This window comes from Eucyclogobius newberryi, unplaced genomic scaffold (assembly GCF_026437365.1).
Source record: "Eucyclogobius newberryi isolate DKJ021-1_F unplaced genomic scaffold, fEucNew1.0.hap1 SCAF_6, whole genome shotgun sequence".
Classification (NCBI taxonomy): domain Eukaryota; kingdom Metazoa; phylum Chordata; class Actinopteri; order Gobiiformes; family Gobiidae; genus Eucyclogobius; species Eucyclogobius newberryi.
The window spans coordinates 39,136,877-39,162,316 of NW_027316278.1; the positions used below are offsets into that span (position 1 = coordinate 39,136,877).

The 25,440-nt window shown below is 50.0% G+C and overlaps 1 protein-coding gene across 4 annotated transcripts in view; it reads right to left on the reverse strand.

Annotated features, from left to right (window-relative positions):
• Positions 1 to 25,440, reverse strand: part of LOC140346978 (tight junction protein 2-like) — a 146,772-nt gene that overhangs the window by 59,465 nt on the left and 61,867 nt on the right. For all 4 annotated transcript variants that reach the window (XM_072433278.1, XM_072433276.1, XM_072433275.1 and 1 more), the window contains exons 5-9: positions 23,873 to 24,299; positions 23,483 to 23,586; positions 22,914 to 23,067; positions 15,545 to 15,650; positions 3,002 to 3,135 (exon numbers count right to left, since the gene is read on the reverse strand). In XM_072433278.1, coding sequence (XP_072289379.1) covers positions 3,002 to 3,135; positions 15,545 to 15,650; positions 22,914 to 23,067; positions 23,483 to 23,586; positions 23,873 to 24,299 — 925 coding nt within the window. The remainder of the gene's footprint in view (positions 1 to 3,001; positions 3,136 to 15,544; positions 15,651 to 22,913; positions 23,068 to 23,482; positions 23,587 to 23,872; positions 24,300 to 25,440) is intronic.

The window sequence follows — 25,440 nt, forward strand, 5'->3', positions numbered from 1 at the left end:
GGGATGAGAATCAGCTCCAAATCCGAGGCCATGGTTCTCGACCGGAAAAAGGTGTCTTGCCCTCTCCAGGTGGGTGGGGAGTCCTTGCCCCAAGTGGAGGAGTTCAAGTATCTCGGGGTCTTGTTCACAAGTGATGGAGCGTGAGATCGACAGGCGGATCGGTGCAGCGGCTGCAGTGATGCAGTCGCTGCATCGACTGTTGTGGTAAAGAGGGAGCTGAGCTGAAAGGCAAAGCTCTCGATTTACCGGTCGGTCTACGTTCTGACCTCACCTATGGTCATGAGCTTTGGGTAGTGACCGAAAGAACAAGATCGCGGATACAAGCGGTCGAAATGAGTTTCCTCCGCCGTGTGGCTGGGCGCTCCCTTAGAGATAAGGTGAGGAGCTCGGTCACACGGGGGGAGCTCGGAGTAGAGCCGCTGCTCCTCCAAGTCGAGAGGAGCCAGCTGAGGTGGCTCGGGCATCTGTTCCGGATGCCTCCTGGGCGCCTCCCTCGGGAGGTGTTTCAGGCATGTCCCACCGGGAAGAGGCCCCGGACACGCTGGAGAGACTATGTCTCTCGGCTGGCCTGGGAACGCCTCGGGATCCCCCCGGAGGAGTTAGAGGAAGTGTCTGGGGAGGAGGAAGTATGGGAGTCCTAGCTTAGACTGTTGCCCCCGCGACCCGGCCCCGGATAAAGCGGCAGAAGATGGATGGATGGATGGACAATGAATTAATTAAATGTGTAAATAAATGAATAAATGAAGCATAATAATAATATGAACATGATGTTGGTGCGTAGGCTTCATTAGACAGGACTGCAGAGTGGGAGGGGGATGAGAGCGGGAGGGACATTACAGCAAACTGTCGAGAGCTGGATTCAAACTCACAACTCTGCGGGTCATTCACACGCGGCAAAAAACAAAGCAAAAACCCAGAAAAAAGCACAAAAAAAAAACAAAACAAAAAAACACACTTTCTTTAGATTGAATGCTCGTCCACTCAATGATGACAAAGGACATTGAGACAGAGGACAATGGGGACGTTGCTCCTCCCACTCTTAAGGGGCAGTACAAACGATGACACAGATTTTGAACTTTTTCTCTCTGGAATGGTATGAACCATATTTCATAATAAAGTTAAAGGCCATTTACCCAATATTTTTGAAGAAATAATATAAAACCAATTTAGTCCCAGAACAGATATTGTACAAGCACCAATCTTACACGCTAATTATGAACTACACTAAAACATCAAAGTATTTACAACTATGACCTTTAACGAGGCACCAGCCAAAATACTGTGGATTTTTAGAAAAAAACAGGGTTCCGCTCCGGCTGAGATACTATCTGAGGGACTATCTGAGGGACTATCTGAGGGACTATCTGAAGGACTATCTGAGGGACTATCTGAAGGACTATCTGAGGGACTATCTGAAGGACTATCTGAGGGACTATCTGAGGGACTATCTGAGGGACTATCTGAAGGACTATCTGAGGGACTATCTGAAGGACTATCTGAAGGGACTATCTGAGGGACTATCTGAGGGACTATCTGAGGGACTATCTGAGGGACTATCTGAGGGACTATCTGAGGGACTATCTGAGGGACTATCTGAAGGACTATCTGAGGGACTATCTGAGGGACTATCTGAGGGACTATCTGAAGGACTATCTGAAGGACTATCTGAGGGACTATCTGAAGGACTATCTGAGGGACTATCTGAGGGACTATCTGAGGGACTATCTGAGGGACTATCTGAAGGACTATCTGAGGGACTATCTGAGGGACTATCTGAGGGACTATCTGAGGGACTATCTGAAGGACTATCTGAAGGACTATCTGAGGGACTATCTGAAGGACTATCTGAAGGACTATCTGAGGGACTATCTGAAGGACTATCTGAGGGACTTTCTGAGGGACTATCTGAAGGACTATCTGAAGGACTATCTGAGGAACTATCTGAAGGACTATCTGAAGGACTATCTGAGGGACTATCTGAGGTACTATCTGAAGGACTATCTGAGGGACTATCTGAAGGACTATCTGAGGGACTATCTGAAGGACTATCTGAGGGACTATCTGAAGGACTATCTGAAGGACTATCTGAGGGACTATCTGAAGGACTATCTGAGGGACTATCTGAAGGACTATCTGAGGGACTATCTGAAGGACTATCTGAGGGACTATCTGAGGGACTATCTGAAGGACTATCTGAAGGACTATCTGAGGGACTATCTGAGGGACTATCTGAGGAACTATCTGAGGAACTATCTGAAGGACTATCTGAGGGACTATCTGAGGGACTATCTGAGGAACTATCTGAAGGACTATCTGAGGGACTATCTGAGGAACTATCTGAAGGACTATCTGAAGGACTATCTGAGGGACTATCTGAGGGACTATCTGAGGAACTATCTGAAGGACTATCTGAGGAACTATCTGAGGAACTATCTGAAGGACTACCTGAGGAACTATCTGAAGGACTATCTGAGGAACTATCTGAGGAACTATCTGAAGGACTATCTGAAGGACTATCTGAGGGACTATCTGAGGGACTATCTGAGGAACTATCTGAAGGACTATCTGAGGAACTATCTGAGGAACTATCTGAAGGACTACCTGAGGAACTATCTGAAGGACTATCTGAGGAACTATCTGAGGAACTATCTGAAGGACTATCTGAGGAACTATCTGAAGGACTATCTGAGGAACTATCTGAGGAACTATCTGAAGGACTATCTGAGGAACTATCTGAGGGACTATCTGAGGAACTATCTGAGGAACTATCTGAATGCTACTCCAGCTGTGTTTTTGATGAGGAACAACATAATAAGTGTCCAATCTGCTTCAAAACTGACCAGTGGAAACATGGCATTTGTGGCTCTGGCTGATCATTTAGACCAGGTCAGAAAAAGAAAACTGAAATCAGCCATAAAGTCAAACATCTATTGAAGAGAATATGTGTGTGAACTTTAGCTCTGTGCAGGTGAGGGCCCACCTGGTGCAGGTTAGGGCCCACCTGGTGGCTGGCTCTCCACATGGGTGTGTCTGGGCTCCGGCCCCGCCCTGGTCTCCGCTGGGCTGTGTCTGGGCTCTGGTGCTCTGAAGGGGGAGCTCACCGTGGACTGGTCAGCGGCTGTGGTCAGCGCGTCCCTGTGGAGAGGACCACACACTGGACACGTCACACACAGGAAGTAACACACAGGAAGCAACACACAGGAAGTAACACACAGGAAGTAACACACAGGAAGTACTGCTGATGGTCATTCTCCCCTTGTTCCTGGTGCAAAGAGCGACACTTCCCCCTCTCATCCTGCTCTGCTCTAACCATAAATGTGTTGTTAACAATATGAACAGTATTAAAACCATCAGACATTTAGTTTGATCAAATACATATTTTCTGTGTAAGCTGCCATTTTTGCTCAGGTTGCAGTGCATTCTGGGTAGTGCCGTATCACCGTATCACATTTTAATGTTACAATTATTGAGAAGAAACATCACAATTTCACAAATATTCACAATTGTCTTTTGACCAAACAGTGGATCCTTCATTTACTTTCTGAATGAGAAAGTTTGAATCATGATAAAAACACTTATATTTTAACTGAAATAATTCATTGTTGCTGCTTCTCATGGTTATTTTTTAGTTCTTACGATTATATTGTGACCTGAATAATCATGATTATAGATTTAGGGAACAACAGTTTCCTGAGGACGACAGTGAAGAACAGATGAAACATGAGGACGAGGGGCAGTGGGATCAGCATGAGCGGCACAAACTCTGTCCAGCCTTTTGAGTCTGACCAGGACTGGACTCAGGGCAAGTGAGTAGGAAGCCCCGCCCCCAATACAGGTGAGTACATTAAGTCCATAAAGCTCCATAAAAGAGCTTCAAGCGCTTCCCGTGTGACTCGTGATGGCAGAATTACACTTAAAGTGATAAAAACTTGTTTATTTGAATAGTTTATTGTGGCATTAGACCTACGGTAGTTTCACACAATTTAAAAAAAATATATATTTAAAATAAATAAATCATACTGTTGAAAAGCCGGCCGAACTCAACTGTCCATGAGAATTGTTTATTCCATCTCATCTTATTAAAGATCAGGATTATGTTTAAACAATGTATTGCCTTCTGCTCGTGGAGGGAACATGTTCTAGTGCTATGATGCTAATGCTAATGCTTCATATCGTTAACAGGTTCATTAGAAGAACATGGCCCCGCCCTGAGCCAAACCCAGTGAAGACACATTAGTGCAAGTTTAATCATGTTTTATTAAAGATAAAAAACACATTCAGAAAAGGTGTCAAATAATATATTAAACATTTCAGAGACTGTCAGAGATGAACGACTGTCAGAGGTGAGAACGTCATGGTCAGAGTGAGAACATGGTCAGAGGTGAGAACGACTGTCAGAGGTGAGAACGACTGTCAGAGGTGAGAACGACTGTCAGAGGTGAGAATGTCGTGGTCAGAGTGAGAACGTGGTCAGAGGTGAGAACGTGGTCAGAGTGAGAACGTGGTCAGAGGTGAGAACGTGGTCAGAGGTGAGAACGTGGTCAGAGGTGAGAACGTGGTCAGAGGTGAGAACGTGGTCAGAGGTGAGAATGTCGTGGTCAGAGTGAGAACGTGGTCAGAGGTGAGAACGTGGTCAGAGGTGAGAACGTGGTCAGAGGTGAGAACGTGGTCAGAGGTGGCACCAACTCACTTTTACTTTCACTACAATAGTACAAGTTGTCAATAGTGTAGTACAACAGTCTCACTTGTGCTTCACACTGCGAGTACATTTACCACTAAATGTTGACAAAATGAAATGATTTGAAGATTTGTGTTTCTTGCTTTGCTTTGTCAGAATTAGTTTATTATCTAATAAAGGAGTTACCTTCCAGTTACATTCAAATAATACTGACATATTGTGTCCAGTTGCTCTTGCAAACAAGTCGGTACAGGGTCAGTACAGGGTCAGGGTCATTACAGGGTCATTTCAGGGTCATTTCAGGGTCATTTCAGGGTCATTACAGGGTCAGTACAGGGTCAGTTTTTCATTTGATTGAAATAGTATGAATTCATATTTGATTTGCCTCCTCTTCACCCACATGTTCACTACAGACAGCCCTGTGTCCTCTCCCTGTCCCCGCCTCCTCTTCTGATCCCGCATCTTCTTCAACGCCTTTACTGAAGGGCCCATGAGCGTTCTAGAGCGCAGGACGGCCCCCGGCTCGTTTCCCGCTCGCCGGCTCGTTCTGAACCACAAACACACATGATTTACATCTCATTCCATATGCAAACATATGAGATCGATCATAGAAGACTGTGATTTTGATTTGTTGAAAGGCTCTACCTTTTGATCCAAATCATAATATTCTATTAATATTAGTGTAACATTGTGATTATCTGGTTACATTTTGGTTACAATCACAGTAATAATTATGAGGAGGTGATATCATCTGATTGGTCCACATAGCTGCTCCTGTTGTTCTGAGCCAGAGGAGGCGGAGCATCAGGACACGACCAAAATGTGGTCTTTGGAAAGTGTTTCAGACACGAGGAGTGACCTGCCTGTGTTTACAATGACAAAGGTCATCCTGTGTGGACACATGCTCGTTTCTGTGGGACCCCCCAGGGCACACGGGGGTCCTGCCTGTGTCACGGCCCCTGCTGCCACCTTCATGTGTGTGCTGACCACTGACCACTCAGAGGTCCTGAGGGCGGCGGTCAGCGATAACACACACTCTGTATTTGCTCTGATCCCAAGTCACTACATGTGCTAAACCTAAACTAGAAACTATGCTCAACATTTTTGGAGAAATATCAAGTAAATATTGTTCAAACTTTTCAATACCTCCGTCAGTAAAGATCATATATATATATATATAAAGATGATATATATATAATCTTGACTCATCTCATTGGAGAAGACACGAGTAGTGAGCTGTAATTCAAGCTGGGTTTGTTCAGACCTCTAAGCCCATTCCACCTCAATCCCAGAATGCATTGCACTAAAAAAAAAAAATGGCAGTATACACGAATGACTAAAGATGATATGAAATATGCTATACTATTTGATTTTATAGTCAGGGTACTTTTAACAAAACGGAACAAAATCTGTGGTAAATATAAATGATATTTCTCCTAGTGTTAGTTTGTAAAGAAAAGTATCAGTGTAAAAGAAGATCAGTTCAGACGATTTACAACAAACACATTTTGCTGACCCTTTAATCATTATTTCTGTCACATTAAAGGTCCAGTGTGCAACATGATTGCTGGATATGGAATTTCCTAGTAGGTCACAATTGACATTCAGGAAGTAAAATGACTAAACTAACATTTGTTTACAATTAATCAGCCAATTGTGACATGTCGACTATAAAAATAATGTTAGTAATATTTTTTAGGACAATTGTAATCGTTTTCTGGACAAACACTATTATTATTAAAGGTCAAAACACAATCAATAATATACTTTAATCTGTGAATATACTTATCCAGAAGCTTCAGTCACCAGATTTCTTTATTTGGTTTCAAAAGTGTCGGTAGCACGAGTCATTTGAGGTGTAAATACTGGTAATAGCAAAATAACTGTAATGACTGGATATTGCACATAAGGTTTGTCAAATGTGATAAAAGGTAAAGATGTACCCGACCCCAGTGTAACAACTGTAATGATTAGTAATGTTATTTATGCGTAAGGAGAACATGTTGAAAAGTGAACAAAAACACAAGTTATGTTCACAACTGTAACTGAAGATGAGGAGTCGTCCTGCTTCATCAGACCAGGACCTGGATCATGGGACGGTTTGTACCTGATGATGGCAAATCCGAAAAAGACACAGAGCGAAAGCGAAACACCGAGCTAACGTTAGCATGGAAGACCCTGTGGCCACGCCCTATTCTGGAACAACAAGCTGATTGCAATGCAGACAGATGGTGTCAATAAGAGCTGAGATAAAGTGCAATATAACAAGATTTGACCAGACGGAGTCCGATGTGAGGGACCTGGGTGGATGTGACCCGGGTGGATGTGACCCGGGTGGATGTGACCTTTGTGGAGGGGACCTGGGTGGATGTGCCCTGGGTGCATGTGACCTAGGTGGATGTGACCTGGGTGGATGTACCCTCGGTGGATGTACCCTCTGTGGATGTGACCTGTGTGGAGGTGACCTGGGTGGATGTGCCCCGGGTGGATGTGCCCCGGGTGGATGTGACCTTTGTGGAGGGGACCTGGGTGGATGTGCCCTGGGTGCATGTGACCTAGGTGGATGTGACCTGGGTGGATGTACCCTCGGTGGATGTGACCTGGGTGGATGTGACCTGTGTGACCTGGGTGGAGGTGACCTGGGTGGATGTGACCTGTGTGGAGGTGACCTGGGTGGATGTGACCTGGGTGGATGTGACCTGTGTGGATGTGACCTGTGTGACCTGGGTGGAGGTGACCTGGGTGGATGTGACCTGGGTGGATGTGACCTGGGTGGATGTGACCTGTGACCTGGGTGGATGTGACCTGGGTGGATGTGACCTGTGTGGATGTGACCTGGGTGGATGTGACCTGGGTGGATGTGACCTGTGTGGATGTGACCTGTGTGGATGTGACCTGTGTGACCTGGGTGGAGGTGACCTGGGTGGATGTGACCTGGGTGGATGTGACCTGTGACCTGGGTGGATGTGACCTGTGACCTGTGTGGATGTGACCTGGGTGGATGTGACCTGGGTGGATGTGACCTGTGTGGATGTGACCTGTGTGGATGTGACCTGTGTGACCTGGGTGGAGGTGACCTGGGTGGATGTGACCTGTGTGGAGGTGACCTGGGTGGATGTGACCTGGGTGGATGTGACCTGGGTGGATGTGACCTGTGTGACCTGGGTGGAGGTGACCTGGGTGGATGTGACCTGTGTGGAGGTGACCTGGGTGGATGTGACCTGGGTGGATGTGACCTGGGTGGATGTGACCTGTGTGACCTGGGTGGAGGTGACCTGGGTGGAGGTGACCTGTGTGGAGGTGACCTGGGTGGATGTGACCTGGGTGGATGTGACCTGGGTGGATGTGACCTGGGTGGATGTGACCTGGGTGGATGTGACCTGTGACCTGGGTGGATGTGACCTGTGACCTGGGTGGATGTGACCTGGGTGGAGGTGACCTGGGTGGATGTGACCTGGGTGGATGTGACCTGGGTGGATGTGACCTGTGACCTGGGTGGATGTGACCTGGGTGGATGTGACCTGTGTGGATGTGACCTGTGACCTGGGTGGATGTGACCTGGGTGGATGTGACCTGTGTGGATGTGACCTGGGTGGATGTGACCTGGGTGGATGTGACCTGTGTGGATGTGACCTGTGTGACCTGGGTGGAGGTGACCTGGGTGGATGTGACCTGGGTGGATGTGACCTGTGACCTGGGTGGATGTGACCTGGGTTGATGTGACCTGTGACCTGTGTGGAGGTGACCTCGGTGGATGTGACCTGGGTGGATGTGACCTGTGTGGATGTGACCTGTGTGACCTGGGTGGATGTGACCTGTGTGGAGGTGACCTGGGTGGATGTGACCTGGGTGGATGTGACCTGGGTGGATGTGACCTGTGTGACCTGGGTGGAGGTGACCTGGGTGGATGTGACCTGGGTGGATGTGATCTGGGTGGATGTGACCTGGGTGGATGTGACCTGGGTGGATGTGACCTGTGTGACCTGGGTGGAGGTGACCTGGGTGGATGTGACCTGTGTGGAGGTGACCTGGGTGGATGTGACCTGGGTGGATGTGACCTGTGTGACCTGGGTGGAGGTGACCTGGGTGGATGTGACCTGTGTGGAGGTGACCTGGGTGGATGTGACCTGTGACCTGTGTGGAGGTGACCTGGGTGGATGTGACCTGGGTGGATGTGACCTGTGTGGATGTGACCTGTGTGGATGTGACCTGTGTGACCTGGGTGGAGGTGACCTGGGTGGATGTGACCTGTGTGGAGGTGACCTGGGTGGATGTGACCTGGGTGGATGTGACCTGTGTGACCTGGGTGGAGGTGACCTGGGTGGATGTGACCTGTGTGGAGGTGACCTGGGTGGATGTGACCTGGGTGGATGTGACCTGGGTGGATGTGACCTGTGTGACCTGGGTGGAGGTGACCTGGGTGGATGTGACCTGTGTGGAGGTGACCTGGGTGGATGTGACCTGGGTGGATGTGACCTGGGTGGATGTGACCTGTGACCTGGGTGGATGTGACCTGTGACCTGGGTGGATGTGACCTGGGTGGAGGTGACCTGGGTGGATGTGACCTGGGTGGATGTGACCTGGGTGGATGTGACCTGTGTGACCTGGGTGGAGGTGACCTGGGTGGATGTGACCTGTGTGGAGGTGACCTGGGTGGATGTGACCTGGGTGGATGTGACCTGGGTGGATGTGACCTGGGTGGATGTGACCTGTGTGGATGTGACCTGTGACCTGGTTTGATGTGACCTGGGTGGAGGTGACCTGGGTGGATGTGACCTGGGTGGATGTGACCTGGGTGGATGTGACCTGTGACCTGGGTGGATGTGACCTGGGTGGATGTGACCTGGGTGGATGTGACCTGTGTGGATGTGACCTGTGACCTGGGTGGATGTGACCTGGGTGGATGTGACCTGTGTGGATGTGACCTGGGTGGATGTGACCTGGGTGGATGTGACCTGTGTGGATGTGACCTGTGTGACCTGGGTGGAGGTGACCTGGGTGGATGTGACCTGGGTGGATGTGACCTGTGACCTGGGTGGATGTGACCTGGGTGGATGTGACCTGGGTTGATGTGACCTGTGACCTGTGTGGAGGTGACCTCGGTGGATGTGACCTGGGTGGATGTGACCTGTGTGGATGTGACCTGTGTGGATGTGACCTGTGTGACCTGGGTGGAGGTGACCTGGGTGGATGTGACCTGTGTGGAGGTGACCTGGGTGGATGTGACCTGGGTGGATGTGACCTGGGTGGATGTGACCTGTGTGACCTGGGTGGAGGTGACCTGGGTGGATGTGACCTGTGTGGAGGTGACCTGGGTGGATGTGACCTGGGTGGATGTGACCTGGGTGGATGTGACCTGTGTGACCTGGGTGGAGGTGACCTGGGTGGATGTGACCTGTGTGGAGGTGACCTGGGTGGATGTGACCTGGGTGGATGTGACCTGGGTGGATGTGACCTGTGTGACCTGGGTGGAGGTGACCTGGGTGGATGTGACCTGTGTGGAGGTGACCTGGGTGGATGTGACCTGTGACCTGTGTGGAGGTGACCTGGGTGGATGTGACCTGGGTGGATGTGACCTGTGTGGATGTGACCTCTGTGGATGTGACCTGTGTGACCTGGGTGGAGGTGACCTGGGTGGATGTGACCTGTGTGGAGGTGACCTGGGTGGATGTGACCTGGGTGGATGTGACCTGGGTGGATGTGACCTGTGTGACCTGGGTGGAGGTGACCTGGGTGGATGTGACCTGTGTGGAGGTGACCTGGGTGGATGTGACCTGGGTGGATGTGACCTGTGTGACCTGGGTGGAGGTGACCTGGGTGGATGTGACCTGTGTGGAGGTGACCTGGGTGGATGTGACCTGTGACCTGGGTGGATGTGACCTGTGACCTGGGTGGATGTGACCTGGGTGGATGTGACCTGGGTTGATGTGACCTGTGACCTGTGTGGAGGTGACCTCGGTGGATGTGACCTGGGTGGATGTGACCTGTGTGGATGTGACCTGTGTGGATGTGACCTGTGTGACCTGGGTGGAGGTGACCTGGGTGGATGTGACCTGTGTGGAGGTGACCTGGGTGGATGTGACCTGGGTGGATGTGACCTGGGTGGATGTGACCTGTGTGACCTGGGTGGAGGTGACCTGGGTGGATGTGACCTGTGTGGAGGTGACCTGGGTGGATGTGACCTGGGTGGATGTGACCTGGGTGGATGTGACCTGTGTGACCTGGGTGGAGGTGACCTGGGTGGATGTGACCTGTGTGGAGGTGACCTGGGTGGATGTGACCTGGGTGGATGTGACCTGGGTGGATGTGACCTGTGTGACCTGGGTGGAGGTGACCTGGGTGGATGTGACCTGTGTGGAGGTGACCTGGGTGGATGTGACCTGTGACCTGTGTGGAGGTGACCTGGGTGGATGTGACCTGGGTGGATGTGACCTGTGTGGATGTGACCTCTGTGGATGTGACCTGTGTGACCTGGGTGGAGGTGACCTGGGTGGATGTGACCTGTGTGGAGGTGACCTGGGTGGATGTGACCTGGGTGGATGTGACCTGGGTGGATGTGACCTGTGTGACCTGGGTGGAGGTGACCTGGGTGGATGTGACCTGTGTGGAGGTGACCTGGGTGGATGTGACCTGGGTGGATGTGACCTGTGTGACCTGGGTGGAGGTGACCTGGGTGGATGTGACCTGTGTGGAGGTGACCTGGGTGGATGTGACCTGTGACCTGGGTGGATGTGACCTGTGACCTGGGTGGATGTGACCTGGGTGGAGGTGACCTGGGTGGATGTGACCTGGGTGGATGTGACCTGTGACCTGGGTGGATGTGACCTGGGTGGATGTGACCTGTGTGGATGTGACCTGTGACCTGGGTGGATGTGACCTGGGTGGATGTGACCTGTGTGGATGTGACCTGGGTGGATGTGACCTGGGTGGATGTGACCTGTGTGGATGTGACCTGTGTGACCTGGGTGGAGGTGACCTGGGTGGATGTGACCTGGGTGGATGTGACCTGTGACCTGGGTGGATGTGACCTGGGTGGATGTGACCTGTGTGACCTGGGTGGAGGTGACCTGGGTGGATGTGACCTGTGTGGAGGTGACCTGGGTGGATGTGACCTGGGTGGATGTGACCTGGGTGGATGTGACCTGGGTGGATGTGACCTGTGTGACCTGGGTGGAGGTGACCTGGGTGGATGTGACCTGTGTGGAGGTGACCTGGGTGGATGTGACCTGGGTGGATGTGACCTGTGACCTGGGTGGATGTGACCTGTGACCTGGGTGGATGTGACCTGGGTGGAGGTGACCTGGGTGGATGTGACCTGGGTGGATGTGACCTGGGTGGATGTGACCTGTGACCTGGGTGGATGTGACCTGGGTGGATGTGACCTGTGTGGATGTGACCTGGGTGGATGTGACCTGGGTGGATGTGACCTGTGTGGATGTGACCTGTGTGACCTGGGTGGAGATGACCTGGGTGGATGTGACCTGGGTGGATGTGACCTGTGACCTGGGTGGATGTGACCTGGGTGGATGTGACCTGTGACCTGTGTGGAGGTGACCTCGGTGGATGTGACCTGGGTGGATGTGACCTGTGTGGATGTGACCTGTGTGACCTGGGTGGAGGTGACCTGGGTGGATGTGACCTGTGTGGAGGTGACCTGGGTGGATGTGACCTGGGTGGATGTGACCTGGGTGGATGTGACCTGTGTGACCTGGGTGGAGGTGACCTGGGTGGATGTGACCTGTGTGGAGGTGACCTGGGTGGATGTGACCTGGGTGGATGTGACCTGGGTGGATGTGACCTGTGACCTGGGTGGATGTGACCTGTGACCTGGGTGGATGTGACCTGGGTGGAGGTGACCTGGGTGGATGTGACCTGGGTGGAGGTGACCTGGGTGGATGTGACCTGGGTGGATGTGACCTGGGTGGAGGTGACCTGGGTGGATGTGACCTGGGTGGATGTGACCTGGGTGGATGTGACCTGGGTGGAGGTGACCTGGGTGGAGGTGACCTGGGTGGATGTGACCTGGGTGGATGTGACCTGGGTGGATGTGACCTGGGTGGATGTGACCTGGGTGGATGTGACCTGGGTGGAGGTGACCTGGGTGGAGGTGACCTGGGTGGATGTGACCTGGGTGGATGTGACCTGTGTGGAGGTGCCCTCACTGTCGCCCCTGCAGGACACACGCTTTAGTGTCAGACTGATCCACCCTCGCTGTGTAAAAGACGTTTCACACGTCTTTCCTTCTGCTGCTGTCACACTCTACAACAAACACTGGAATGTCCTCATTGTGGTACAAATAAAGGTTCTCTCATCATAAAAGACGATTCCACATTAACTCACACAAGGGAAGTTGCCATATTGGGTTGTGCAGGTTAAAGGAGCTAATAATGGAAATATGTCATTCTAACCAAACAAGACCAAATACAATCTTTGAATCCTTCTGCGTTTCCCTAAGATTTAAGATTTTCTGGATATTCTCAATTCAACCATCATGACCAAAGAGCTAACTAAAAAGAGCCCCAGAGCCAGGGCCCAGCAGCCACAGCCGACCACCGGCCCTGGTGCAGAGGGCCCCACTGGAGAATCCAAAATGGATCAAATAAATCAAAACTAAATGTATAGATAGAAGCTACTATATGATCTATACAATTCCTTCAATAAAAATGTTGGATGGAAATAGAATAAAGAAAAAATAAGACATAAATACATATAAGTGATGAGTCTAAAATAAGTGAATATAAAAAATAGATAAAATAAAGCAATAAACATTCATAAAGATGGGTCTTGAGCCAGAAGGTTCTCTGCGGCCCTGAGGTCGTCCGGGAGGTGGTTCCATTGACGAGGGCCCTAGAACTGAAAAGGTGCCACGCCCGTGAGTGTGTGTCCCGACTTTAAGAATGACTAAGAGACTGTTTCTGGAGCAGGAGCCGCGAGGGTTCATATGGTGAAAGCAGTTCTTAAAGATAAGAAGGACCAAGATAATTAAGACTCATCAGTCTAAGAATCTTAAATCAATGCAGTGATTTTCAAACTGGTGAGATCCCTTTGCCCTCGTCTGAGTCAGGAGCCCCGTGTGCAGCAGCCCCGTGTGCAGGAGCCCCGTGTGCAGCAGCCCCGTGTGCAGGAGCCCCGTGTGCAGGAGCCCCGTGTGCAGCAGCCCCGTGTGCAGCAGCCCCGTGTGCAGGAGCCCCGTGTGCAGGAGCCCCGTGTGCAGCAGCCCCGTGTGCAGGAGCCCCGTGTGCAGGAGCCCCGTGTGCAGCAGCCCCGTGTGCAGCAGCCCCGTGTGCAGCAGCCCCGTGTGCAGCAGCCCCGTGTGCAGCAGCCCCGTGTGCAGCAGCCCCGTGTGCAGGAGCCCCGTGTGCAGGAGCCCCGTGTGCAGGAGCCCCGTGTGCAGGAGCCCCGTGTGCAGCAGCCCCGTGTGCAGGAGCCCCGTGTGCAGGAGCCCCGTGTGTGTGCAGGAGCCCCGTGTGCAGGAGCCCCGTGTGCAGGAGCCCCGTGTGCAGCAGCCCCGTGTGCAGCAGCCCCGTGTGCAGCAGCCCCGTGTGCAGCAGCCCCGTGTGCAGGAGCCCCGTGTGCAGCAGCCCCGTGTGCAGGAGCCCCGTGTGCAGGAGCCCCGTGTGCAGGAGCCCTGTGTGTGTGCAGGAGCCCCGTGTGTGCAGGAGCCCTGTGTGTGTGCAGGAGCCCCGTGTGTGTGCAGGAGCCCCGTGTGTGTGCAGGAGCCCCGTGTGTGTGCAGGAGCCCCGTGTGTGTGCAGGAGCCCCGTGTGTGTGCAGGAGCCCCTTGTGTGTGCAGGAGCCCCGTGTGTGTGCAGGAGCCCCTTGTGTGTGCAGGAGCCCCGTGTGTGTGCAGGAGCCCCGTGTGTGTGCAGGAGCCCCGTGTGTGTGCAGGAGGCCCTTGTGTGTGCAGGAGCCCTGTGTGCAGGAGCCCAGAGGAGACTAGTCTACTGCATGTGCAGTATAGACTATAGTCTATAGACTATAGAGTATAGACTATTACTATGTGGTGTTGGAGGTTACACAGTCACATCAAAGCTCAGTCTACAGTGTGTCAGAGCCCAACGCTCAGATTCTTCTTTATAAACTTTAACTGGGCACGAGAGCCGCTGGGGGCCGCTGGACTCACACATTACTTCCAGTGTAAGTACATGCACTTCTCCTTATTTCACCCCCTTGTTCAGGATGTGTTCCATGTTTGTCACTTTGTTAACGATGTATTTACTGGGTGTTTAATGCTTCCCTCATTCAGTCTGTACCACAGCCGTACATAAAGCTGTTACACTATCATTATGCCTTATTCACAGCTGGAACACCTTTATTACACCTTTATTACACTTATTACACCATTATCACAGCTGACAAGCCTTTGGTGCAGGCATAAACCTTTATTAGCCCTAGATACCATAAACATTCTTCATTACAGCCGTTACACTGGTATTTGTTTAGGTACATTTGATTACATTTATTGGCTTTTATCATATTTGACAAACCTTTATTACAAACGGTGCATCTGTATTAGAGCTATGACTTACTATGTGCAGTAATTAGCAGAACAATTTGGTTATTACCTGTACCTATGTACACAATTGTTCATACTTACACTTTAACCAGGATAGAGGGTGGAGCCTATTGTACATGTTTTTAGTGGCAGCACATGGAGGAAACACAGATAGGCCTGCTAAACATAATCATCTCTTTTTGAGTCAAATGAGTCATCTGCTTTTGAAGGATACAAGCCCATGAAGTGGGTCAAACCTCTGCTAAACGATAACCCACCCGCATTCCTCTGGCCCTACAGATGATTCCATACGCAGCCCTTCATAGCAGGCTCCAGAGCTGTCCACCCAGGTGCGAGCTGCAAGTGTCCTACCTGGGATTGTCCCTGTCGTTGGAGGAGTGGGAGGACAGGTCCGACTGATGCGACCTCCTGCCCTCTGGTGGCGAGTACGAGTGGTACGACTCCAGTTCGGACATGTCTGAGAGAGAAAGTATAATTAGAGACGTGGAATTACCAGAGTGAGGACCAGAGTGAGCACTGTCCAGGTTCAGGCCGAGTTTGGCGAAATCTTTATGCTTCAATATTATGAGAGCTAAAATATAAATCTGGGAGATTAAAATCTCAATGTAAAGTTCCTCGGTGCTCACCCTGGCTCCTCTCCTGTGTATTCCTCTTATTTGAGGACAATACATTCTGTAAACAAAGGTAAAGTTGAGTTAAGTGAAAAAGTCCTCTCCTAAATCCTTTTTATTAGAGGAAAAATGTTGTAAATGAGAGTAAAGAGGACATGAAGAAAGCCCGAGCACACCCGCACCCAAGAGCCTCCTCCCACCACCACCACCGGACCCACAGACACGAGCCCGAGCACACCCGCACCCAAGAGCCTCCTCCCACCACCGGACCCACAGACACGAGCCCGAGCACACCCGCACCCAAGAGCCTCCTCCCACCACCGGACCCACAGACACGAGCCCGAGCACACCCGCACCCAAGAGCCTCCTCCCACCACCGGACCCACAGACACGAGCCCGAGCACACCCGCACCCAAGAGCCTCCTCCCACCACCACCACCGGACCCACAGACACGAGCCCGAGCACACCCGCACCCAAGAGCCTCCTCCCACCACCACCACCGGACCCACAGACACGAGCCCGAGCACACCCGCACCCAAGAGCCTCCTCCCACCACCACCACCGGACCCACAGACACGAGCCCGAGCACACCCGCACCCAAGAGCCTCCTCCCACCACCACCACCGGACCCACAGACACGAGCCCGAGCACACCCGCACCCAAGAGCCTCCTCCCACCACCACCACCGGACCCACAGACACGAGCCCGAGCACACCCGCACCCAAGAGCCTCCTCCCACCACCACCACCGGACCCACAGACACGAGCCCGAGCACACCCGCACCCAAGAGTCTCCTCCCACCACCACCACCGGACCCACAGACACGAGCCCGAGCACACCCGCACCCAAGAGCCTCCTCCCACCACCACCACCGGACCCACAGACACGAGCCCGAGCACACCCGCACCCAAGAGCCTCCTCCCACCACCGGACCCTGCATTTTGACATCGTCCACCTCTAGTTGTTTCCTACAGTTAAACTATTGAAAGAGCCTCATCTTTAGCCAATTTTTAAATTATTCAAGAAATTGGTAGTTTAGAGTAAATTACAATTATTCTAACAAAAAAGGGGGGAAATGCTTAAAGAGAAAGATTCTTTGGAAACACATTAAAATAGCATAAATGCAAAGTATTTACAATGTATTAATCGTCAACTAATCACAAGTAAACATTAACAAGTTTAATAAGTTACTAATCATGAAATAAATGAACTTCAAGACATATCTATAAAACATTTGTAATGTTTAAAAATCATTAACTAAAAAATTAACAAATTATTAACAATCATTTACATTAATTTGGGATTATTTATTATTATAATTACTTAATTACTAATAATAATGATTAGTTAACTTTTATTTCTTTGTCAATGAATATTAAACATTTAAAAATGCTTTGTAGATATGCCTCGTGTTAAAAGATCATTTTAGGGATTAGAAAAAGACCTAGTTAAAGGTGCACTATGGAACTTTCCTGACGGAGGGTGCCACCTGCCTTAGGGGTCAGCTTTAAGGAGATGATGTCCACTCACAGAAAGATATTTCTGAGCAATAAAAACAAATATAAAGAAAGGACAAGAAGATGTTACACAACATTCCAGGTAAAGTAACAGCGTCTCTGATACAAGCAGGTGGTGGACACACCAGGACGTCACTTAGTGCACCTTTAAATAAAGGTCAATCTATTAAAGAATTAAAAACAGAACACACAGCTCACATGGACCACCTGTCGTAACTGACCGCTCCACCTGACACTGACAGCAGGCGTGGTCAAATGAGGACAGTATGGACACTGGACAGGTGTGGAGAGGTGAGGACAGGTGTGGGCAGGAGAGGACAGGTGTGGACAGGTGAGGACAGGTGTGGAGAGGTGAGGACAGGTGTGGACAGGTGAGGACAGGTGAGGACAGGTGTGAACGGGTGAGGAGAGGTGAGGACAGATATGGACAGTTGTGGACAGTAAGTATGGACACTTTGATAAGGTGAGGAGATGTGTGGACAGGTGAGGACAGGTGAGGACAGGTGTGGACAGGTATGGACAGTTGTGGATAGGTGTGGATAGGCGAGGACAGATGTGGACACTTTGGTAAGGTGAGGACAGGTGTGGACAGGTGAGGACAGGTGAGGACAGGTGTTCCATACGTGCTGTGAGACAGACAGGAGCCCTCCACACAGCGCTGTTAGAGCACTCAATTCACATGAGTCAAAGTCTTACCATGAGACGAACTTTCCCTTTGACAAAATGCATAGACACGGACACAGACACAGACATGGACACAAACACGGACATGGACATAGACACAGACATGGACAGACACAAACATGGACACGGACACAGACACGGACACAAACATGGACACAGACGTGGACACAAACGTGGACACAGACATGGACACAGACATGGACACAGACACAAACGTGGACACAAACGTGGACACAGACATGGACACAGACATGGACACAGACGTGGACACAGACGTGGACACAGACATGGACACAGACATGGACACAGACATGGACACAGACATGGACCTGTGGAGCACTCCACTTCCTCCAGGGATTCTGACTGTGTTTTTGTGGCACAACCAGCTTCAAACTGTCTTCAACAACAATGGAGGCTGCATTGGACTCAGGACACATTCACACAGATGTCAGTCCACTCCCTCTTTTCCAGTAGATTTGATCAAATTAGCCTTATTTGTCCCTGTAATGGAAATCTGTCCTCTGCATTTGACCCATCCTTCAATGTCGCTGGGGCATCTCCTCAGGAGCAGTGGTCGCCACAGCGCCAGGGGCCAGATCCAGGGGCCAGATCCAGATCTTTGTGCCAGGCAAATAAATGACAGGGAAACAGCAAGGAAGAGACCCATCTTGTCCGTTGTTCAGTGGAGCCTCTGCCTGATCCGTCCCATAGAAACAAACATGGAGCCTCTGCCTGATCTGTCACATAAACAAACATGGAGCCTCTGCCTGATCCGTCACATAAACATGGAGCCTCTGCCTGATCTGTCACATAAACAAACATGGAGCCTCTGCCTGATCTGTCCCATGGAAACAAACATGGAGCCTCTGCCTGATCTGTCACATAAACAAACATGGGAGCCTCTGCCTGATCCGTCACATAAACATGGAGCCTCTGCCTGATCCGTCACATAAACATGGAGCCTCTGCCTGATCTGTCACATAAACAAACATGGAGCCTCTGCCTGATCTGTCCCATGGAAATAAACATGGAGCCTCTGCCTGATCTGTCACATAAACAAACATGGAGCCTCTGCCTGATCCGTCCCATAGAAACAAACATGGAGCCTCTGCCTGATCTGTCACATAAACAAACATGGAGCCTCTGCCTGATCCGTCACATAAACATGGAGCCTCTGCCTGATCTGTCACATAAACAAACATGGAGCCTCTGCCTGATCTGTCCCATGGAAACAAACATGGAGCCTCTGCCTGATCTGTCACATAAACAAACATGGGAGCCTCTGCCTGATCCGTCACATAAACATGGAGCCTCTGCCTGATCCGTCACATAAACATGGAGCCTCTGCCTGATCTGTCACATAAACAAACATGGAGCCTCTGCCTGATCTGTCCCATGGAAATAAACATGGAGCCTCTGCCTGATCTGTCACATAAACAAACATGGAGCCTCTGCCTGATCCGTCACATAAACATGGAGCCTCTGCCTGATCTGTCACATAAACAAACATCTTGTGGCGTGTATGGATGCCCCACATGTCAGTGTTGGGACACGTACTTTCAGGATCAGACTCGTGCTGTGGCATCATCACAGTGACATATACATATACATATACATATATATACATATACATATATATACATATACATATATATACATATACATATATATACATATACATATACGTACATAAACTGCTCATACGGGAAGAACAGGACACATTCAAGTAAAGTGAACTTTACAAAAATGTTATAACATTGTCATTTTTGTGATCACTTGAATCAGTGATAACTTTGACCTCACGTTCACATCTAATCACATGTCATTTGTTCCGTTGTGAAGCTGCATTTAGGGCTTTGTTTCTGAGGCCCCACAGGCATCTCAGCGGGGGCCCGGGGGCCACGACCACTCTGGTCCGTTTACATCCACAAACCAAGAGAATCGTGCCAGAGCAGGAATCAACTGGATGGAGACCCACCTCCGATCAAGACAAACAGATTCTGATGATGTGAAGTGTGTTGTGAATGCGGCGCACATACAGCTGTACAGACGTATCAGGGCGAGGCACATACAGCTGTACAGACGCATCAGAGCGAGGCACATACAGCTGTACAGACGCATCAGGGCGAGGCACATACAGCTGTACAGACGCATCAGAGCGAGGCACATACAGCTGTACAGACGCATCAGAGCGAGGCACATACAGCTGTACAGACGCATCAGGGCGAGGCACATACAGCTGTACAGACGCATCAGAGCGAGGCACATACAGCTGTACAGACGCATCAGAGCGAGGCACATACAGCTGTACAGACGCATCAGAGCGAGGCACATACAGCTGCACAGACGCATCAGAGCGAGGCACATACAGCTGTACAGACGCATCAGAGCGAGGCACATACAGCTGTACAGACGCATCAGAGCGAGGCACATACAGCTGTACAGACGCATCAGAGCGAGGCACATACAGCTGTACAGACGCATCAGAGCGAGGCACATACAGCTGTACAGACGCATCAGAGCGAGGCACATACAGCTGTACAGACGCATCAGAGCGAGGCACATACAGCTGTACAGACGCATCAGAGCGAGGCACATACAGCTGTACAGACGCATCAGAGCGAGGCACATACAGCTGTACAGACGCATCAGAGCGAGGCACATACAGCTGTACAGACGCATCAGAGCGAGGCACATACAGCTGTACAGACGCATCAGAGCGAGGCACATACAGCTGTACAGACGCATCAGAGCGAGGCACATACAGCTGTACAGACGCATCAGAGCGAGGCACATACAGCTGTACAGACGCATCAGAGCGAGGCACATACAGCTGTACAGACGCATCAGAGCGAGGCACATACAGCTGTACAGACGCATCAGAGCGAGGCACATACAGCTGTACAGACGCATCAGAGCGAGGCGGCACAATGAGAAACAGTGTCCATGAACATTTCATCAATCCAACTTTATTTATTTTTAAAAAGGTTAATCAGGGGTTAATGCATTGTGTGATTAGAAAGATAAAAGTGGTCACTTAGTGTGGTCACTGCATCTGATGGTTAAATACATGCGGAATCTCAGGAGGCCATTGTGCTAAAAGTATGACATGTTATCTGCAAGAGAGAAACACAGGCACATACACTCACAACTCAGTATGACACGAGATACACATGAAGCTCAATGTGACGTACAACACAATCTGACCAGATGTGTGTCTTACTGTGGGCAGAGCGTTGTAAAGTCATGGGGTGGTGACACTCCGGATGAAAATGTTTGAAATCAATATTTGAATATTTTCAAATCAACAAAATAAATAATTGAAGTGCTCAGTGTTAAAGGCCCTCGCCCCCTCGTGACCACCGAGAACGTGCCACCGCCAAGAACCCGTCCCTCATCCTTCTGCCTTTCACGCCCGCACCCCCTGGTGTTCACTGAACACCTGCATGGTCCACGTCTCCTTTAATGCAGTGTTAAATGGTCCAAAACGGGCTGTTCAGGCTCATCATTGAGTGAATACGTTTAGTGGTTTCTCAAGTTTTATTTCTGATGAAAATGACGGCTTTGCACACAGACATGGATTAAACCATCATCAACAGAGGGCGGGGCGCAGGACGTCCTGCACATTTGCCCCGCCCACATGACTGAAATGACTGACAGGTCAGCGCTGAGCAGTGAGAAAGAGGACGGAGCAAGAAGTTAAGATCTGCACCTCAGTGGAACGAGCCGGGCCCACCGTGAGAAGGGCCCACCGTGAGAAGGGCCCACCGTGAGAAGGGCCCACCGTGAGAAGGGCCCACCGTGAGAAGGGCCCACCGTGAGAAGGGCCCACCGTGAGAAGGGCCCACCGTGAAAAGGGCCCACCGTGAAAAGGGCCCACCGTGAGAAGGGCCCACCGTGAAAAGGGCCCACCGTGAAAAGGGCCCATCGTGAAAAGGGCCCACCGTGAAAAGGGCCCACCGTGAAAAGGGCCCACCGTGAAAAGGGCCCACCGTGAAAAGGGCCCACCGTGAAAAGGGCCCATCGTGAAAAGGGCCCATCGTGAAAAGGGCCCACCGTGAAAAGGGCCCATCGTGAAAAGGGCCCATCGTGAAAAGGGCCCATCGTGAAAAGGGCCCATCGTGAAAAGGGCCCACCGTGAAAAGGGCCCATCGTGAAAAGGGCCCATCGTGAAAAGGGCCCATCGTGAAAAGGGCCCATCGTGAAAAGGGCCCATCTGTATTGAAGCTAATTCATGTCCAACGTGATATTTTTCAAATTCAAAGACGTAATAAATATGACAAATAGAAAAACTGCTAAATGTGTTTTGAATGAGTCTGGAAAAGAAGGCGGGTCTGTCCCGTGAGGCTTGTGAAAATGCTCATTAGCAGCAGCACGGCTGTTCCACTGTCAGAGTGAAGGCTATTTTCTATTAGAGCAGAGGCTCTACTCCGAGCTCCTCACTCTATCTAAGGGAGTTCCCCCTCAGCACGTGTATCTACTGTCAGGAGATTACAGATCCTCATTCATATTTTCTTAATCAAATGCATCAAAGTCTCAATCTAAACATATTTCACACTATAAAACACTTTAACCACAAAGTGTCTTTGGTCCATTCTGCTGGGCACAGGCCTAAAGAGCTGCGTCCTGGAGCAGAGCGGGACAAAAGCGGGACAAAAGCTGTCCTCACGCGGTGCACACATACTCACAAGATGGAGGAGAGGAGGCAGACATACATCAATGTGTCAATTCATTTCAACACAATCAAAGGGAAAACAATTATGCAAAACACACATTTTCCCAGCCCTAATAGAACTTGTTTTTTCTGTAAATAAACCTTGAGACGTGCTCACCACAGTAAAACACACACCATCAGGCCCTGGTTTGTTTGATTTGAACTTTCATTTGTAGAGGCAGTTTTGACTTACCATCATTATCTGAGTCGGAGTCGGCCAGAGGAGGGATGCGCACCAGGACCTGCCTCTGGTCCCTCTGCACCACCAGCTGCAGTTTGCCCCGCGACTTCTCGATCAGCTTCCCTGCATCGTGGAGCGAGAGGTTTTCAGTCACGGTCCCGTTGATCTGCAAACAACAGGAAGCACAAAGGTCATTTATTCAACACATGTGAAGTCCTGGTCCTGCTCTCTGTCCTAACCATACAATAGTGATGAAGCTGGAGCATGAATTCACCTGTAATGTATGCGTTTCCCACCTTCTTTGTTCCTATATCCTGTCAGTTGTCAGTCACTGTCAGCCAATCACAGCCTGCTATCTTTGACCCTCAACCAAGCTCTCCTCCATTTAGATTCTTCATCTTCACCAGCATTCTGGTTTCAAGGCCCTGGGGTTCCGAACACACAATCACTCTTTCCCTACATCACTGGCTCACTTCCAGCTCCTGAGCACCAAAGATGATCTAAGTGTGTGTCACTGACAGAGAACATGGACATGACCCTTGAGTCAGGGTGGGCTTTGTGAGCTCAGAGAAGAGGAGCACCTTGAGGATGATGTCCCCCTCCTGCAGGTTCCCATCCTTGGCAGCGAGGCCACTACTGGTCATCTGCTTAATGAAGATCTGACTCCCCAGACGCAGGCCGTACTCTGAAAACACACATTCAAAATGTAGGAACAATAAAACACATATATATATATATATATATATATATATATATATATATATATATATATATATATATATATATATATATATATATATATATATATATATATATATATATTTACTGCGTTAGTGTTTAAGAGGCATTAAGTACTTTCAATATTTGTAATCTTATTGTTTATTATGATCAAATACATCAGCGTGACAAGCCTAATCTAGCACCATCTAAAGCGGCCCCTGAGAGCCTTCTCTAGAATGCACCTTTGTTACCTTCACTTGGGCGGTTCTTGACCAGCATCACGTTGAGGGGTTTGTCTAGTGGTGCCAGGTCCCGGGGTGGTGGAGAAGGCTCGTTGAGTCCCTCTCTGCTCCGGTACTGCCCTCTGCCCCTTCCATGCTCGTAGCTGTCTCCTGGACTGCGGCCCCTGCTTGGGTACCTTTGCCGCTCCGTGCTGGCGTCCAGGGCTCGTCCTCTGCTGCCATCCCGACGGGGCCGGTCGGGACTGGGGGAGCGTCTGTCCCGGCTGCGGCCACGGCCCCCTCTGTACTCCTCTGAGGGCTCTCTCTGCTCTCGGTACCAGGCACTGTCAGTGTCTGTGTCATAGTAGTGTGTGGGGGCAGAGTCCTGACTCTGGGCCCCAGGGGATGGGGGCGGCTTCAGGGAGTGGACTGGCACCTTCCTGGGACGCTTCACTGTCTGAGACCAAACACAGGACAGTAAAGGTTAGAGGTGTTCGTGATTAGAGCCACACTGACTCCAGGAACCAGCAACGAGAAAATGAGTTTGATGAAGTAATTATTGGGCCCATCCACATGAAACAAATACTAGCACAAAAGTCACCGTAATCTCTGAGTATATATAACAAAACAAAAAATATGTTATATGTATATATGTAATGAATATTGCAATAATGATCTATCAAAATCTATCATTTTTGAACTAATCTAAACTCTATATCCATGCGTGATTTGAAAGTCTGTTCATTGCTGTTCACATGTTTTTCTTCTTCTCCCCGAGGCGAGTGGTTCAGACACTGCTGATGCTCCAGTGGAAACTGCACCTCAGATACTCCATCTTATGGCCCTAAGCTATAGCAACGTTGTATACTAAAAACTAGCTTTGGGGGAGGAAACATCACGCTTTGGGGGTGGAAACATCACGCTTTGGGGGAGGAAACATCACGCTTTGGGGGTGGAAACATCATGCTTTGGGGGTGGAAACATCATGCTTTGGGGGTGGAAACATCACGCTTTAGGGGTCTTTTCTGCACAGGGGACAGGGCGACTGCTCTGTATTATAAGATATTACTTTATTGTCCCACATGGAGAAATTTCATTGGTGCAACGCAGGTAGATGCAGAGGTAGATACAGAAGAAAAGATCACTTATAGGAAGTCTGAAAAACACTTTCAGTAGAAGATCTCCTATAAATAAAAAAAAAACAAAAAACTCCCATAGACAAATAAATAAATAAATACATAAATACCATTGCATGTGATCACGACAGTAATTGCACATGAATATGTGTCACGACAGCACATAGATTGCACATGAATTGCACATGAATTTCACAGTAATTGCACATGAATTCCAACAGCAATTGCACATACGACAGAATTGCACATGGTTAGGTCAGTATTGCGAGTGTTCAGTACTAACAGTGTTTGTTATAAAGTCTGACAGCAGCAGGAAGGAAACATCATGCTTTGGGGGAGGAAACATCATGCTTTGGGGGAGGAAACGTCATGAGAGAATGAATGGGGCCATGGATTGTGAGATTTTGGGCAACAACCTCCTTCCCTCAGTCAGAGCATTGAAGATGGGTTGTGGCTGGGTCT